General features: G+C 46.1%; 1 protein-coding gene across 7 annotated transcripts in view; it reads left to right on the top strand.

Moving 5' to 3' along the window:
• Positions 1 to 1,710: 1,710 nt before the first annotated feature.
• FHDC1 (FH2 domain containing 1) overlaps positions 1,711 to 14,452 on the top strand; it is a 50,733-nt gene continuing 37,991 nt past the window's right edge. Inside the window, exons 1-3 of one of the 7 annotated variants that reach the window (XM_090036419.1) lie at positions 1,711 to 1,879; positions 3,683 to 3,802; positions 7,015 to 7,629. In XM_090036419.1, coding sequence (XP_089892545.1) covers positions 7,165 to 7,629 — 465 coding nt within the window. In that variant the 5' untranslated portion in view covers positions 1,711 to 1,879; positions 3,683 to 3,802; positions 7,015 to 7,164. Of the gene's footprint in view, positions 1,880 to 2,020; positions 2,069 to 3,682; positions 3,803 to 7,014; positions 7,630 to 14,452 lie in introns of those variants that run through there. The other 6 variants (XM_090036418.1, XM_090036420.1, XM_090036422.1 and 3 more) reach the window with 6 other exon arrangements.

The following is a 14,452-nucleotide window of genomic DNA, read 5'->3' on the forward strand; positions in this document are numbered from 1 at the left end:
CAAGCCCATTTAAAGCTCTCCGGAGCTTTAGGATTGTCAATGCAGGGACCTGGTTCTGTGCAATTCCTTATGTAGAAATTTTATTTATTCTAGACTAAATGTGTCTACACAGTTATTGATATAACTTTAGCAGTAAGCTTATCCACTTATAAGCATTTCAAGTGCTGTTACTGCCCTTTCCCCCAACAAAGATTGGGTACTGGAATTTCCTGTTTCAGTAAGAATTGGACACAGTGTGATCTTAACCTATTTCTGGTCATTCCTTTGTATATTCATTCACATGCCTGCTTTGCCTACCTACTTTCAGATGGTGTTGGTTTCTGGGATCATGGGTATGACCCATGCGGGAAGTGTGGGAGGAGGTACTTTGATATATGAGTGGGAAAGGTGATGCTTATCTGGAAATAAGTAAGAAGTTGTAAAAAATTCTCCAAAAATTCATTACCTTCTAGGTGGGGTTTGTTTATGGGGAAAACATACTTTGGTGGCTTTTATCCTGTTTCTACATAACTAGTTACAGTGATATCCATGTCTATGTTAGTCACTTATTAAATGTAGTCAATCTTCCCTGATGCATTTTCTCCCATGACAGACCTTAGCCAAAAGAAGAGTGATATAAGTGACTGCCACGGGTGGGATCAAATAACAAATGAAACAACAATAATGCTGCCCCCACAATGGAGGTTATTTAGAGGGAGGCCTTAACCCCACAGTGAGGTGAGTGCTTAATTGTATGCAGTCTGTATGGTATTATTGTCTTGGATTATAGCACTACTCCTAGGGCAAAAAACTAAGTATGTGCATAAGGTTTTGTTTTATCATTGAAAATTACAGGTAATTAAGTATCTAAATAGCCACTCATTTCTTTCCCATTATTTATAATAAATATCTCAATGATCCTGTTCTTCATGATTGCTTACTGTGACTGGTTAGAGTTCTTTATCAACCTTTAAAAAAAAACAAACCTCAAACTTATAAAATCATTATTATGTTAATTGTTTCAGAAGCATCTCTGCCTCCTACAGGCACATTTTAATCTTTCTTGTGTCTTCTTGGCCTCCTCTAACACCAGCCCTCTTCGGCGTGTTTCTTTTGCCAATATTTGAATTTTGGGGGTGTTTTTTAAAGTCAGGTTGGTTTGCCTGCTCTCTTAATTTGCAGTAGCCTATACTCCTTGCAGCTGGGGCAGCAGTTAAATAAGCCTGTAAGGTGCCAATGGCTTTGGGCAGAAGGGGCACATGTCCCCCCTGGCAGGGCTGTCCCTGCCGCTGATTCGGCGCGTGCATGCCAGCCCTGTCCCCGCTCCTGCAGGTGCCCCCTGGACTCGGGAGGCACCGGTTGCCCATGGATTAAACCTGCAAGGCCTGTGTGGACACCTCGGTGTCTCCATGTCTGCCGTCCCACCACTCCCTGAAGGCTGGAGGGCCTGAATGCCATGTCCCAGAGGGACGTTTTAGGGCCGGCACACCGCTCACCTCCCGCTTGATTTCGACTGCCCTCTCCGTGTTGAGCGAAGGCTCTTCCCCTGCGCTCGCACTCGGCAGGACCGGGCAAGACGAGCTCGGAAAAATGGGGAGACGGGACGCGCCCTTTCGGCGGGGGGCGGGTTTCGCGGCGGGAAGGCGCGTGTGGAGGAGAGGGGCTCGGTGCTGAGCGTGCGCGTGGACACCCACCCCCACCCCTCAGCGCCCCGCTATTGTCCGCCCGCCCGCGGCGGCTCCCGGCCCGAGGCTGCGCGGGGGCCGCGCTGTCACCTGGCCCAGCCCCGCCCGGCGCCTGCGCGGCTGCTCCCCCTCCTCCCAGTCCCCTCCTTCCCCTCGCGCCGCCCGCCGCCCGCCTGCCGGCCGCGGCTGCAGGGAGCCGGGAGCAGCGGGCACAGGTAGGTGGTGCGGCGCGGTGCGGTGCCGCGGCTGAGGCGGAGGCTGGGCAGTAGGATGCCCCTGCTGCACCTGTGCGGGGCGGGGCCGGGCTGGGGGCGGGTCAGCTCTGCCCAGCGGGCGCGGGCGTGGGGCCCGGCCGGGAGCCGCCCGCAGACGGCGGCGAGCGAGCGAGGCGGCCGCGGCAGCAGGTAGGTGCAATCCCCGCTCCTCCCTCCCGCCCGACCCCGCGTGCCCTGCGCAGACCGACATGGGGGCAGGCGCACACGGCCCCCGAGAGCCGGACACACGCAGGGACGCAGAGGGACAAAGGGACACGCGCTTGGAATCAGGCGCGCGCACGCACGCCCCGACAGACGGACACGGGCACAGGGGGACAAGCAGACATGCACGCAGCTGGACAGACACGTAGGGACACACGCTCCCACATTTTACAAGCACAAAGGACAGACCCACCCACCCCCTTCTACTTTGCCCCAGGCGAAGTCCCAGCTCAGGGGTAGGCAGCCCCCGCAGCAAGCAAAGGCATTTGGCTTGTCACGCGCACCTCGGGCAGGTGGCGGGGAAGGGGTTGCACTGCCACGACACGGATCAGGCCCTTGCAGCTTCCCTGCTGTCTGCCCTTGGCACCCCAACATCTTACAAGCCAAGTTTGTGGGTGTTTTCTGTCGAAAAATGTTGCCAGCTCCTGCCCTAGTTGTTAACCCTGGGAGAGTTGTTCTGCCCCCCCCGAACCCAGCCCAGCCCCAAGCCGCCTTCCCCAGCGTGAAATCCAGTGTCCAAATCTAAACTCCTTGTACAGCACAGCTCCTCTTGCCCCCGCAGCAAACTCTGTCTAGGAGGCTTGACTTGAGCAGGGTTTGGGCTGGCATTTAAGGATCACGTTTCGTAGGCGAACCTTCTTGGGATGCGCGCCTAGGAAGTGGTCACGTTCTAAATTGTAATCGCTTGAGCCTCTTAATAACCCATGTCAGCAGGATCAACCTGCTGGTGTTGGCAGTGGCTGTGCCTGGGGTTGAGCAACTAGCTGCTCCGTTGACTCATTTTATATAGCTGCTGTTGAAATCCAGACATCTACGGGCTGTGGCGTCAAAGGCAGTGCTGTTTATGGTAGTTTGATGCATACCATACCCAGAAATACAGCAGGTAGGAACTAACAGGGATGCGCCAAAGCTGCACTGCCCAATTGCTGGTGCCATAGACCGGATGAGCTGTGCTGTGTCGGTCCATGAGCTGGATCCAATCCATGGGCCTGATCCAGCTGCGCTAGTCTTGGAAATTTGGCGGCAGGGGAGCAGTGGCAATTTCCGGACCCGTAGCGGGTGCCACGGGCCAGATGATGTGACTTAACAGGCTGGATCTGGTCTGCCAGCTGGGGGTTGAGCACGCTGCACTAAAGAGAGCAGTATCTTACGGTATGACTCTAAGATGCGCTTTGTTCAGTGGCAGGCAAGGCTCTTTGGGTAGATGTGATATCCTGTTAGACCAACTAAATAGTTGGAAAAAAGTTCTTTGCAAGCTTTCGGGTACAAGCACCCTCCTTCAGGTACTGACAGACTCTACTCCTGTTATATGTTCTCTAAGGTAGAAAAGAAGCTAAAGTAAACAAGATATCTGTGAAAATGGGAATGAGTGGGAGTTTAGAAGACAATGGGTCTCTAGAGGTGTGGGGGGGGAAGGAGGGAAAAAGGAACACAGGTGGTCAGCTTGAGGCAGGGTGCCTGCCTGGTGTGTCAGGTGTCAGGCAGGTTATAATGTGTCATAAATCCAGTGTTTGTATTAAGTCCATGATTTTTTGTATTCAGCAGATTTATGAACTGAAATTCATAAGCTCGTCTAGGAAAAGTGTTGTAAGTTTCCTTTGAGGATTAGAACCGAGAGGTCGGAGAGGGAGTGATTGTCTTGTGAGAAGCGTGCACCCGCAGGTAATTGGATATTTTTGTCTTTCATGGATTTTCGGTGTGCAGTCATTCTGGTACACAGTTGTTTGGTTTCTCTTACATATTTTCCATCAGGGCATTTGGTGTACTGGATGAGATATAATACATCTCTGGAGGTTCAGTGGGCATTTCACTGGCTGATGTGCATATGCAAATACCACTTACATCCCTCACGGATGCAGTGATTTTTGTTAGGGAACCAGCCTTTAGACTGCCTGTCCTCTGAAGTGGAAAACAGTTGCTTACAGTTTTTTTTTAATGTTTTCTAAAAGCTCATTTACAGGTTAAATTTTATACCAGAGGATATTGAGTGTTATAAAATGCTTCATTGAATTAAAATATTAGTTTTTCTTTTCAGAAGTTTTGCTGGCAGGTCTATGGAGGTATTAAGCATGCATTAAATGTCTATTTAGACATTATTAAACATGCACAAAAGACATTTCATAACATTTCTTCCTGCTCAACATTGTTTGGATGTAACAGATATTCACAGAACACATTGCACAAACTCAGTATAGCTTGAATGTAGCAAATGATGAACTTAAAATGTTGGTAGTCTTACATGTTGCTTTTATGTCTTCCCGTCTTCCATCTGAAGTTTTAGAAAAGGGCTTTTAGAGAGAACTTTATTTGGCTGACGTTACGTTTTTAGGATGTGATCCTGCTTCCACAGCAGTTGGTATTTGTATGCGTGTGTGAGAGAGAGAGAGAACGAGTTCATCCTCTCTGCACTTCTGCTGGGCGGGGGGTAGGGACCACCTGCTGATACCAACAAGCTATGCAGACAGTGTCTCAGTCTGGCAGTTTCTCTCTCTCGCACCCACGCCATATCTGGCGGTATTAGGGTGCATCTCCAAGCTAGTTCTCTGAGCCAGGCAGAGGGAATGGAATTTTTATATCTCAGTGTCTCAGCCTCAGGAACTACATAGAGTACTTTATGCTTAGATTAAGAGCAGGTGACCTTTGCCACTTGGACCTGCTTATCTATGGGAAGACAATAGCTGTGTGTTTGGTGACCTTTCTTTCACACCTCCATTCAGATTTTTTTCTCTCTATCCTGGTTTTGGATGACAGTCTATCAGGATTGCCACCGGCTAAAGCAGTGGAAGGCTCTAGTGGATTTAAAATGGTTCTTCCTGCTAAATCTAATTGGCACCCGAGCTTCTTTCCTCCTTCCTATCTCTTCCCTTTTCCTCCCCCTCACAACTCTGAGATTAAGCCTTGCCAGTACGAGAAGTCTCTTTTCAACTCTCCCACATTTAAGTTTAGGAGTAAGATGAGCTGTTGAATCCCTGCTATTTCATTAGGATTTGATCTGATTCTTTCTAATGTTTTCAGATGTATTAGAAACTACCAGATGAGGCTCTTGTGTAATTCCAGGAAATTTTTATTTTTTATTTAACAAATTAATGGTTAAAATAGTGGCTGTTTGATGGCTTATCCAAGTGATATTTTTGTACTATGACTACATTTTCCACTTTTCAATAAGTGAGATAAATCATCTGTACCCTCTTCTCCTTCTCTCCCTCTCTTTATCCCTAACTTCTTAACAGGTTTCTTTTCAACCTCTACCCTCAAATATCAAGTTGATTCCAATCAGGAACTCAGGAGAAGATTAATGTAGTTTGTATCAGTCCCTAGAGAAAACATAGCCCTTTTGTATGTGATGTGGCACCTTCCTTTGTCTCTTCGTTACAAGACTATCTATCCTTTCCTAAATCAAATCCCGGGTCTTCGACATTTGTGAATATCTCTGATATTCCAAGTGAAATGAGCAAGCCCGTAACGTTTGAAGTAGAAATGGATACTGGATACGTTATTACACATGTTTCTGAAAAAAGGAGGTCTAGTATATTATCAATTTACATTAACTTCATCAGAGCTAAGACAACACCAGCTAAGAATCCATGCTGTGGCTTGTCTCTGTAACTTTTGTCTGTTTATGCATGTGCACTGAAGTAGTAGAGCTCTGGCAAAAAAAAAAAAAAAAAAAAAGGCATCTTTTTGTCATGACAAGACAGAAAGTTGTTCTGCCTTGTCTGTGTATCTGCATTCTGTCAAATGGGAGGAACGATGCCAAGTAGATAGGTGTATTCACTGACAAACTTGTATTTAGTTTTAATCTTGCCCAACTTCACAAGTGCCTCATTACAACTTCTGTTAGGTTTCCTGATTACTGTTTGCTTAGTATTGAGTCTGCAGTTTTCATCTAATTTCTGTCTGTGCAATACCTCCACTTTTGGTGACCTCCATGTGATCAAATGTGCAATTTAATCATGGCCTCTATAACGTTTTTAAACAATAGGATTCTTAATTGGCCTGGGTTTGTGTTATGGGGGAGAAAAATTACTAACAGAGATGAAAGCTATTCATTAATATGAGTGAACTGTCAAATATTAACTTGTGCTTTTTAAAAAAGGCAAGACTATTGGTCCAACAGTTGTCAGTGACATTGGTTTTATTTGCCATATGGCAAAATCAAAAGTAAACTCATTGTCATAAAGATTTGAAAACTCTGATTAAGCAACCAAATGAGGTAATGGAGATGTATGAGGTTTCTTGAGTAAATGTTTACCGTGTTGCATGGACAGAGAGCTGGAAGGTGTATAGATTATAATTTCCACTTACTTTTGTTCTTTTCTATCTGTACTAGTACCTGTGCTTATTGAAGTAGTGGTAATAACCTAGATACTTCAGTGAATTATAAAGAAGTGCCCTTAATAAAATTGCAGTCTGTCTTCTGTTGCGTGAATTTTAGGAAATGTATTATAACCTGAACAATAGTAATAAAAGTTGCATGCTGGGGTTGTTTATTTGTTTAAAGAAGGTTTAGATAGTAATTGTAAATATTGGGTGCTCCTATTAAACAGCGATTTTTCTTGGATTCCATACATTTTTTTCATGAAATTACATTAAAAATATAAAGGCAAAAAAAGGCAATATGCTAGTTTGTTGAATCATCCCACATATGCTGTTCATTATTTTGATTCAGTGATAAAGGGGAAAACATGGAGAACATTGTGTTTTTTGAAAAAAGCCTGCATCTTTTCTCATTTAGATTAAAAATGAAAATAACCAAATAACTGAGAATTGCTGTACGTGAACTTGTCTGTATTTGTGTAGCTGTGTTGCTGACAGTATCAGGGAAAACCATCCAATCAATCCTTTCTGAACTTCACCACTGTTTCTTGTTATAGGTAATGAAGATGATACAGGGCTCATCTTGCACTGTTTTTGCTGCTGTCGTGTTAACGTATGACACTATATGACAGAAATTGCCACTCCATTGTTCCATGTTTCAAACAGACACAAGGAAGTAGGACTCTCCTTACTGGAGAGACTATAAAATGCATGTTATGAATTGTCTCTCTTTGGTAAATGATAAAGAAAATGGAGCTATTTCAGTTGCCACTGGATTAATGAATGAAGATACAACAACAGCACCACCACCGCCATGTCCGTCCACAGGTGCTGTCCTTCCACCTCCACCACCAGGGTTGCCTCCACCACCACCACCACCACCACCTCCACCTCCTCCTCCTCCACCAGGGCCATCTCAGTCTCTGCCACTGCAGTTCCTGAATGGGCATGGCCGCCAGAGTAAAAAAAAACGAATACGGAGTTTTTTTTGGAAAACAATCCCAGAAGAGCAAGTCCGTGGTAAAACCAATATCTGGACTATTGCCGGAAGACAGCACTACCAGATTGACACAAAGACAATTGAGGAGCTGTTTGGGCAGCAAGAAGAAACCAAGTCTCTGGATTCCAGAAATCGTTCCTCAAGATCATCATTTAAAGATACTAAAGAAGAGGTAAGGATTTGCAGTGGTTAAAGGAATTGAACAATCCAATGTCATGGAAATAAGCCTGCAGCCTCATGATCTGTAATTCATTTTTGTTTTCTCTTACTTTTTATCAAAATGCTCCTTGTAATACAAAGTGGTTAGCTTCTGGTTTGTATTTAGTACTACATATTTATTCATTAAAGGATTGCCAGCCTGTTCTTGGTTGTGTGGAAAACCAAAGAATTGCCAGAGCTTTATTGGCCATCTGGATAAAATTCCTGGATTTCATCATGGGCCAAGATGCACTGAAATTGAGGAAGGAAGAATAAGTCTGCAGTTAATATTTTTTTGTTTTTGTTTTGTAAAGGTGCTTCTTGATGAATCTTCACTGCAGAATCTGAAGTACATAAATTACAGTAGCTCTGCTCCACTCATGGTGTTTATGAATGTATAAGTGCACTAAATTGCTGTCTTCCTCCTTTAACAGGCCCTTCTGACAGCATCACACATCTGAATTTAAGGCATGTTGCAGGCATGGCTTCCTCCAATCTGTTTAGAGGACAAAAGTAAACATGGGGTTCCTTGAAGAAAGATTACATAATTATACTGTCACAAATATAAAACATTTTCTTAATAAATGGCTTTTGAGATACTGTAAGTGAGAGCATAAGTATGAGAGGGAAGCAACAAAGCAAGACACTATTCTGATTGAAGGAAATTTATGGTAGATTATTATAGTCCATTTTGAAATGAGTTTGGCTTTTCACCATGCATGCTGATTATTTACGATGTTCTCCTTTAGGTTGGAACATGAACAAGTTTTGCCTTCTCATGTCCTACAAAAATGATATGACTGAGTTTTGTTTTGTCAAGAGAAGGGTATCCCCAACTTTTCAGGGGATTTTTTTTACAGATTTGTATATTATCTAATGAACTGTTCAGTGACACTATTTTTTTAAAAACTTGTCTTATATATTTTGAACTATGTATTTTTTACCTAAGAATTGCTCGAAGTGTTCCTGTTATTTTTTGTGTGTAAAATAAGAAGTCAACGATTTTTTTTATTGATAATTAAAGGAGACAAAAAAGAGCAAATTAATTTAGGGACCAAAAAAACCCAAAAACTGGACCATTAAATTTTTAATATTGGTTAGTGATGATGGAAGTCTCATTAGTAACTTCAGAAGTGGTTGTCAAAATTTAAACAAGCTTGTGAAACCATGAGTATCATATTGAGACTGTGCGAAATGAAGAAAAGGTAATGTTAGAGTGATATTGTAGCTGTGAGAGAGGCATGTGAAAGGCAAGGATTTTTTGGGAGATGATATTTTTTATTGGATGAACTGCATGGTGGGAATAAAGTTAGACAAGCTGCCGGATGCTCTGTGAAAGGGCAGGCCTCTGCTTATCCAGGCTTTCAAGCACCCAGAAAGTGGGGATGAGAACACCCTCATAAATTTGCATGGTTGCAGTTTCAGATTCATTTCCATCTGAAAGCATCTCAACTGAGGTAAATGGGGCACTTTACACCTCACTAAGCCTTGGATTCTGCAGATGGATGTGTAACCTACCTTTCCCTTTTTCTTTAAAACCAAAGAAAGAATTCACCCCTCCAAACCTTTTCAAAATGATCCTATGCTGGCAGTCTGCATATAGCAAAGCAGGGACTCATGACAACTTTTATACAACAGTGTACTTGAGCCCTGGTTCTGGTGCAGTAAAGGTTGAAAAGCCTTTGCTGTTGAAAGGATAAGGAAAAGCCTTTGCTGTTTAAAATCCTCATGCTTAATAGTATTACCTTGGATTTGATGTGCTTTGTGAGGATATAGATTGGGTTTAGGTTCGGGATCAGTGAGAGGAAGGGGCTTCCAAGATGTAACAACCCCTTGAAAAAATAGTCTTTCCTAAACCAACGTTTTGGACATGCACCTGAGGCATAGGTCAGGGCTCTTCTCATTCCATATTTGTCTGTGTTGCTCAACACTCGCCCAGCTAGCGAAAAGCTCTCCATACCTCTTTTCAGAAGTAATATTGAAAACGTGATCTTAAAGTGTCTGGCGCACAAATTGCAACATGCACATACTTAGTGACCAGTCAGGAAGGTTTCTAACCAGCCAGCATTCACATGACTTGAGAGACTCAAGAGAATGTGCTATGGCTATTACACCACTTAGGTGAAGTTTTATTTTTGGGAAATATAATCTGAATGCATCAAATAATTTAGAAGATGCTCAGGCTATTTTTAATATGAAATTGCATGTGAAAATGCTTGTTGACAGGGAAGGAGCTGTGGCTAGAGTTAGGAAGATGAATGGTAAGGAGTATTTCCTGCCCAGAGCAGGGGAGCTAAACCCAATGATCTCACAAGGTCTCTTCCAGCCCTAAACTTTTGTGAATTTGTGAAGATGGGGAAAGGTTGGAAGGCTAAATACAGAGTGGGAGAGTGGATTTGAAGAAATGTGTGGGAAGCTGGGAAGCAGTATACCTTGGGTGGCTGGGGAAATAGAGGGTATTACAGCTAGGGAAACCTAGTAGCATTACCTTCTAGGTTTGTGCTTGGATCTGAGGGAAGAGAGGAACTTCTTCCTCCGAGGCAGTCCTTCCCTTTCTCCACAGTCACTTGGGGACAGAAACTAGCTTGGAGGAAAGCTGGCGAAGGTGGTTTATTGACATGCTTTAAGGAGACCTAGCCACATCAGGGACAGGGAACCTCCAGCAGCTACATCAGTCAGCATTACAGACAATTCCCAGTGCTAGTTCTGGTCTGGCTGGAGAGGAGGGATGGAGGGAGGAGGTAGGGCAGCGCAAGTACTATATCTTAGCATGATATATAAGGTAGATTGTTAGTGGATTCAAAGTTCTCTAAAAGCAACAAATTCCACAAGGCGGTATCAGTTCTGCGTTAATGAAGGGTTTTTTATTTTGTTTTGTTTTTGCCAGTGAATAAATAAAGCATTGTAAAAATACACCACTATTCTGTACAGCAAGCACCCATAAGTGCTGACAATGTGAAAACCAAATCCATTTCTGAGGTGTTTGCAGTTTAAATAGGTGGGATTTGCTGAGTTCCTTTACATGATGGGTGGGTTTGAAAACTTTTAACCAGTGTGGAGGAAACTTAGTAGGCTTGAGTTTCAAAGAGAGGGTTGAAAAGATGGATGCATGGTGAACGGAGAGAGAGCTGATGTTGGAAGATGCCTAGGAAAGTGCTCAAAGAAAGGAATGAAATAAGAGAAATGGGAAGGTTGATGTGGGAGTTGTGTGTTAGTGGTGCACCGATTCATATCGGATCAGCGCTGATAAAAGGAAAATTAACATTATCAGCTTATTTTGGCTGCTGTAGCAGATAATCTCACCAATAAATGCTGTGCGCATGCATGCATGCATGCACATGGCCAGGAATGCTGATGGGCAGCATGGAGAGCAGCGCCTTGCTGGTAAGTCTGTAGGGAGGAGGAGTCGTGGGGGAGAGAAAGGGCGTGGAAGGGGCAGATCAAAGCCCTCACAATGAGGGAGGGAGTGGGGCTAGGGCAGGGGCAGGGGAAGGCACTGCCCAGCCAGGTGGTAAATGGGACCCTGGTGCAGGGTGTGGGACAGAGCTGCAGGCAACTCATCCAGGGATGGTGGAGGGGGTGGCTCCCTGTCATTGTGTGCACCCCCAGAGGAGGCATGGCGGGGTATGGGCCCCTGCCCAGATTTGTGCATGGGGTGGGCTGCCTGCTGCAGGCTCAGGGTCAGGAGCTGCATCAACCTCTTCCTAGCCAGGGAGCTAGACCAGGGGTGAACTCAGCTGTGCTGGGCAGGGAGTGGTGGTACCAAGAAGGGTGGCTATAGGGGGTGTGGTGAATTTTGGGGTGGCTATAGTCCCCTAAGCCTTCCCAGTGCCACCCCTGCTTGGGGCACTCTACTCTGCTGCCTTTCCCTGGGGGAGCCTGCTGCCTGTGTGGGGCTCCTGAGGGAAAGGCAGCAGAGTGGAGTATCCTGAGCAGGAGCGGCAGTAGGAGGGCTTGGGGGGCTATAGCCACCCCAAAATTCACCTGTCCTAGCACTGCCACCTCTCACCCTATGCAGCTGAGCCTGCCCCAAGCCCAGCCATGGCCCAGCCCCCCTGCTTGGAAGAGGCTGGTACAGCCCTTGGCCCCGAGTCCACAGGAGGCAACCTGCCCTCACCCTGCCCACAAATCTAGGGGAGATAGATGCCCCCCATGCCTCCTTCAGGTGTACAGGCAGCAGCAGGGAGCTGCACCCCCATGTCCCCTGGACGAGCCGCATGTGGCTCCTTCCTGTACCCCACTCTGAAATCCCATTCACTGCCCTGCCTGGGCAGCACATGCCCCAGCCTCTGCCCTTGCCCTACCCTCTCACTTTCCATGGAGGCCTTGATCTGCCCCTCCCACACCTTTCTCCCCCCTTCCCCTCCCCGACTTACCAGCAGGATGCTGCTCTCCAAGCTGCCAGGCTGCATTCCTGTGAATTGGATCAGTATTGGCCAATATGCCTGGTATAATCAGCTATCAATATTGGCCAAGAAAACCTTTATTGGTGCACCCCTAATACACACTGTGGGGAGGGTGAAGAAGCTGGGGTAGGGAATGATAAAGGCTTAATTAGAGTTATGGAAAGTACTAAATGTGACCTCAAGAAGCATTATTTTAATATGGAAGGGGAGAGGAAGATGAAGAGAGAGGTACATTGACTGCCAGGTGAGAAAGTGTTAGCTTAAGTTTTGAATGGGCTGTCATGTTGAGATGGGAAAATACACAGGAGGAAGAGGAGATGAACTGTAAGGTGACAGGACGTTTGTCTGATATTTTCAGTGCTTTTCATTTGACTTTGTGATATCCCAGAATTCAGAAGGACAGTTAGATGTGAAACTGCTCAGTAGGGGAGAGGTTGTATAGAGGTGGATATATAAGCTATTGCTTTAGAGATGAGGTGTCAAGCTCATCTGGCCCTGTAAGTCAGATGAGTGGTGTGGGGCCAGCCCCATTGGTTGGACTAGGCCTCCCCCCCCTTCCTGGTCCTGCATGCGAGATCCAGCACTGGCTCTGGCCCCAGACTGAGCAGTATGCGGTGCCCTCCTCAGACCAACCACAGCAGGTGCTGAATCCTGCCTGCCAGGGATGAGACCTGAATGCAAGGGGCCAGCACTGGGAGGCGAATGATCCATCTCCATGGGCTGTATTTTTGACATCTCTTGTTTCGAGACAGTTGATGAATTCAGGTGTTATAAAGAAATTGTAAGGAACCATCGCAGATCAAAAACAGAATATAGAGGCAGACTCAAAAAAAAAAAAAAAAGAAAAGAGAATTGAAATAGTGCTTGACAAAATAGCAAGAGAACTTAAAACAATAAAGCCAAGGTGACCTGGGGCAAGAACAAAGTGAGGTGAACAGTCAGAATGGGAGAAGGGTGGGTGTCAGGAATGCAGAGCAAGCTTTAGTAAAATAAAATATGGAGGAGCCTTGCACGTAAAAACAGAGGTTATCATTGTTTTTTGTGCACAGCATAAGTACCAACGTTTGAAAAAGTGCCCAGGGATTGCATTTTTGTTGCCCAGTTTGAGACTTTTTTTTAAAGAGGTTTTTGAAGGTTAGGAGCTTTAATAGAAGTGACCAGTGTAAAAGGCAGAACACTAAGCATCTATTTCCTAGGCCCCTTGAATAGAATTGTTAAATTACTGTTTTTTACCTTGCTATTTGATTAGGACAGTGACTTGGTGTGATAGGCAGATAGGGTAAACAAAGTTGTCTATGTTCCTATTGCTTTTTTCAGAGAGGAAATACACAACAATTAGACTGGTTCACTAATTCAGCATTGAACCAGAACCTCAGTTGGTTCAAACATGTTATGCCATATTTCAGGGGTTTTCAACCTTTTTTAACAAGTGTACCCCTTCTGGTGCCAGATGCGGGGGTGGGGGGTCACATGCAGTGGCTGCTGCCAGCACCCTGCATCACCCTGCGCCACTGCTGCTGCCACCACTCTTCACTTCTGTGCGCCACTTTCCAATGGCCAGTTGCACGTGTGGCTCTGTAAGCTGCCGATGGGTCTCATGCCTGGCCAATCACATGCCACCCGTTAGCAGCCCACAGAGCCGCACATGCAACTGGCCACGGGAAGGCAGCATGTAGCAGTGGCGTGGGGTGGTGGGTGGCAGCAGTGGCCACTGTGTGCAAGCTCCCCCTACTGTGTCTGGCTAGCCAGGTGGCACCTGTGCAGTCTGCAGAGGGGTGCTGCTGCCTTCTGCCCCCCAACCCTGGCCCTGATCCTGGAAGGTGGCACAAGCTGGTGGGTGGTGGTGGCAGCTGCCACATGTAAACCCCTCCACCCCACATCTGTCCATGGTGGGGCACTACTGCCCTTATGCTCCCCACCCTGCTCCTGGGAGTAGGCACAGAAATACACACTCTCCCCCACCTCCCCACCATTCAGACTCTCTGTGCCTTGTGGCCCTGCAGGCAAGGGGGGGCTGGTGGTGCCTTCTCACTGTTGGCTATTGGTTGAGGGCAGTGGTCCTGCAGCCAGTCAGGAGATGGAGCTGGGGTAGGGGGTGGGGAGGTGTTGCAGTGTGCTGCATGGGGCCGGTGCTGCCCAGCACACCCCTCCCTTTCCTCTGGGTAAGAGGTGACATGTGGGAACATGTTGGGGGAAACTCCGCTGCTGAGCCCCAGAGCTGTCCCTGCCCACTTGCGTGTACCCCTATGACCTTTCCAAGTACCCCTAGGGGTACACATACCCTTGGTTGACACCCCCTGCCATGGTAAAAATGGTAAAAGAAGTAAAATGGGGTATTACTGATTTCCATTTTTTGAGGATATGGCATATTTTGTATTTGTAAGGGCTGCA

This window comes from Crocodylus siamensis, chromosome 2 (genome assembly GCF_052110815.1).
Source record: "Crocodylus siamensis isolate JL-2025a chromosome 2, ASM5211081v1, whole genome shotgun sequence".
Taxonomy (NCBI): domain Eukaryota; kingdom Metazoa; phylum Chordata; order Crocodylia; family Crocodylidae; genus Crocodylus; species Crocodylus siamensis.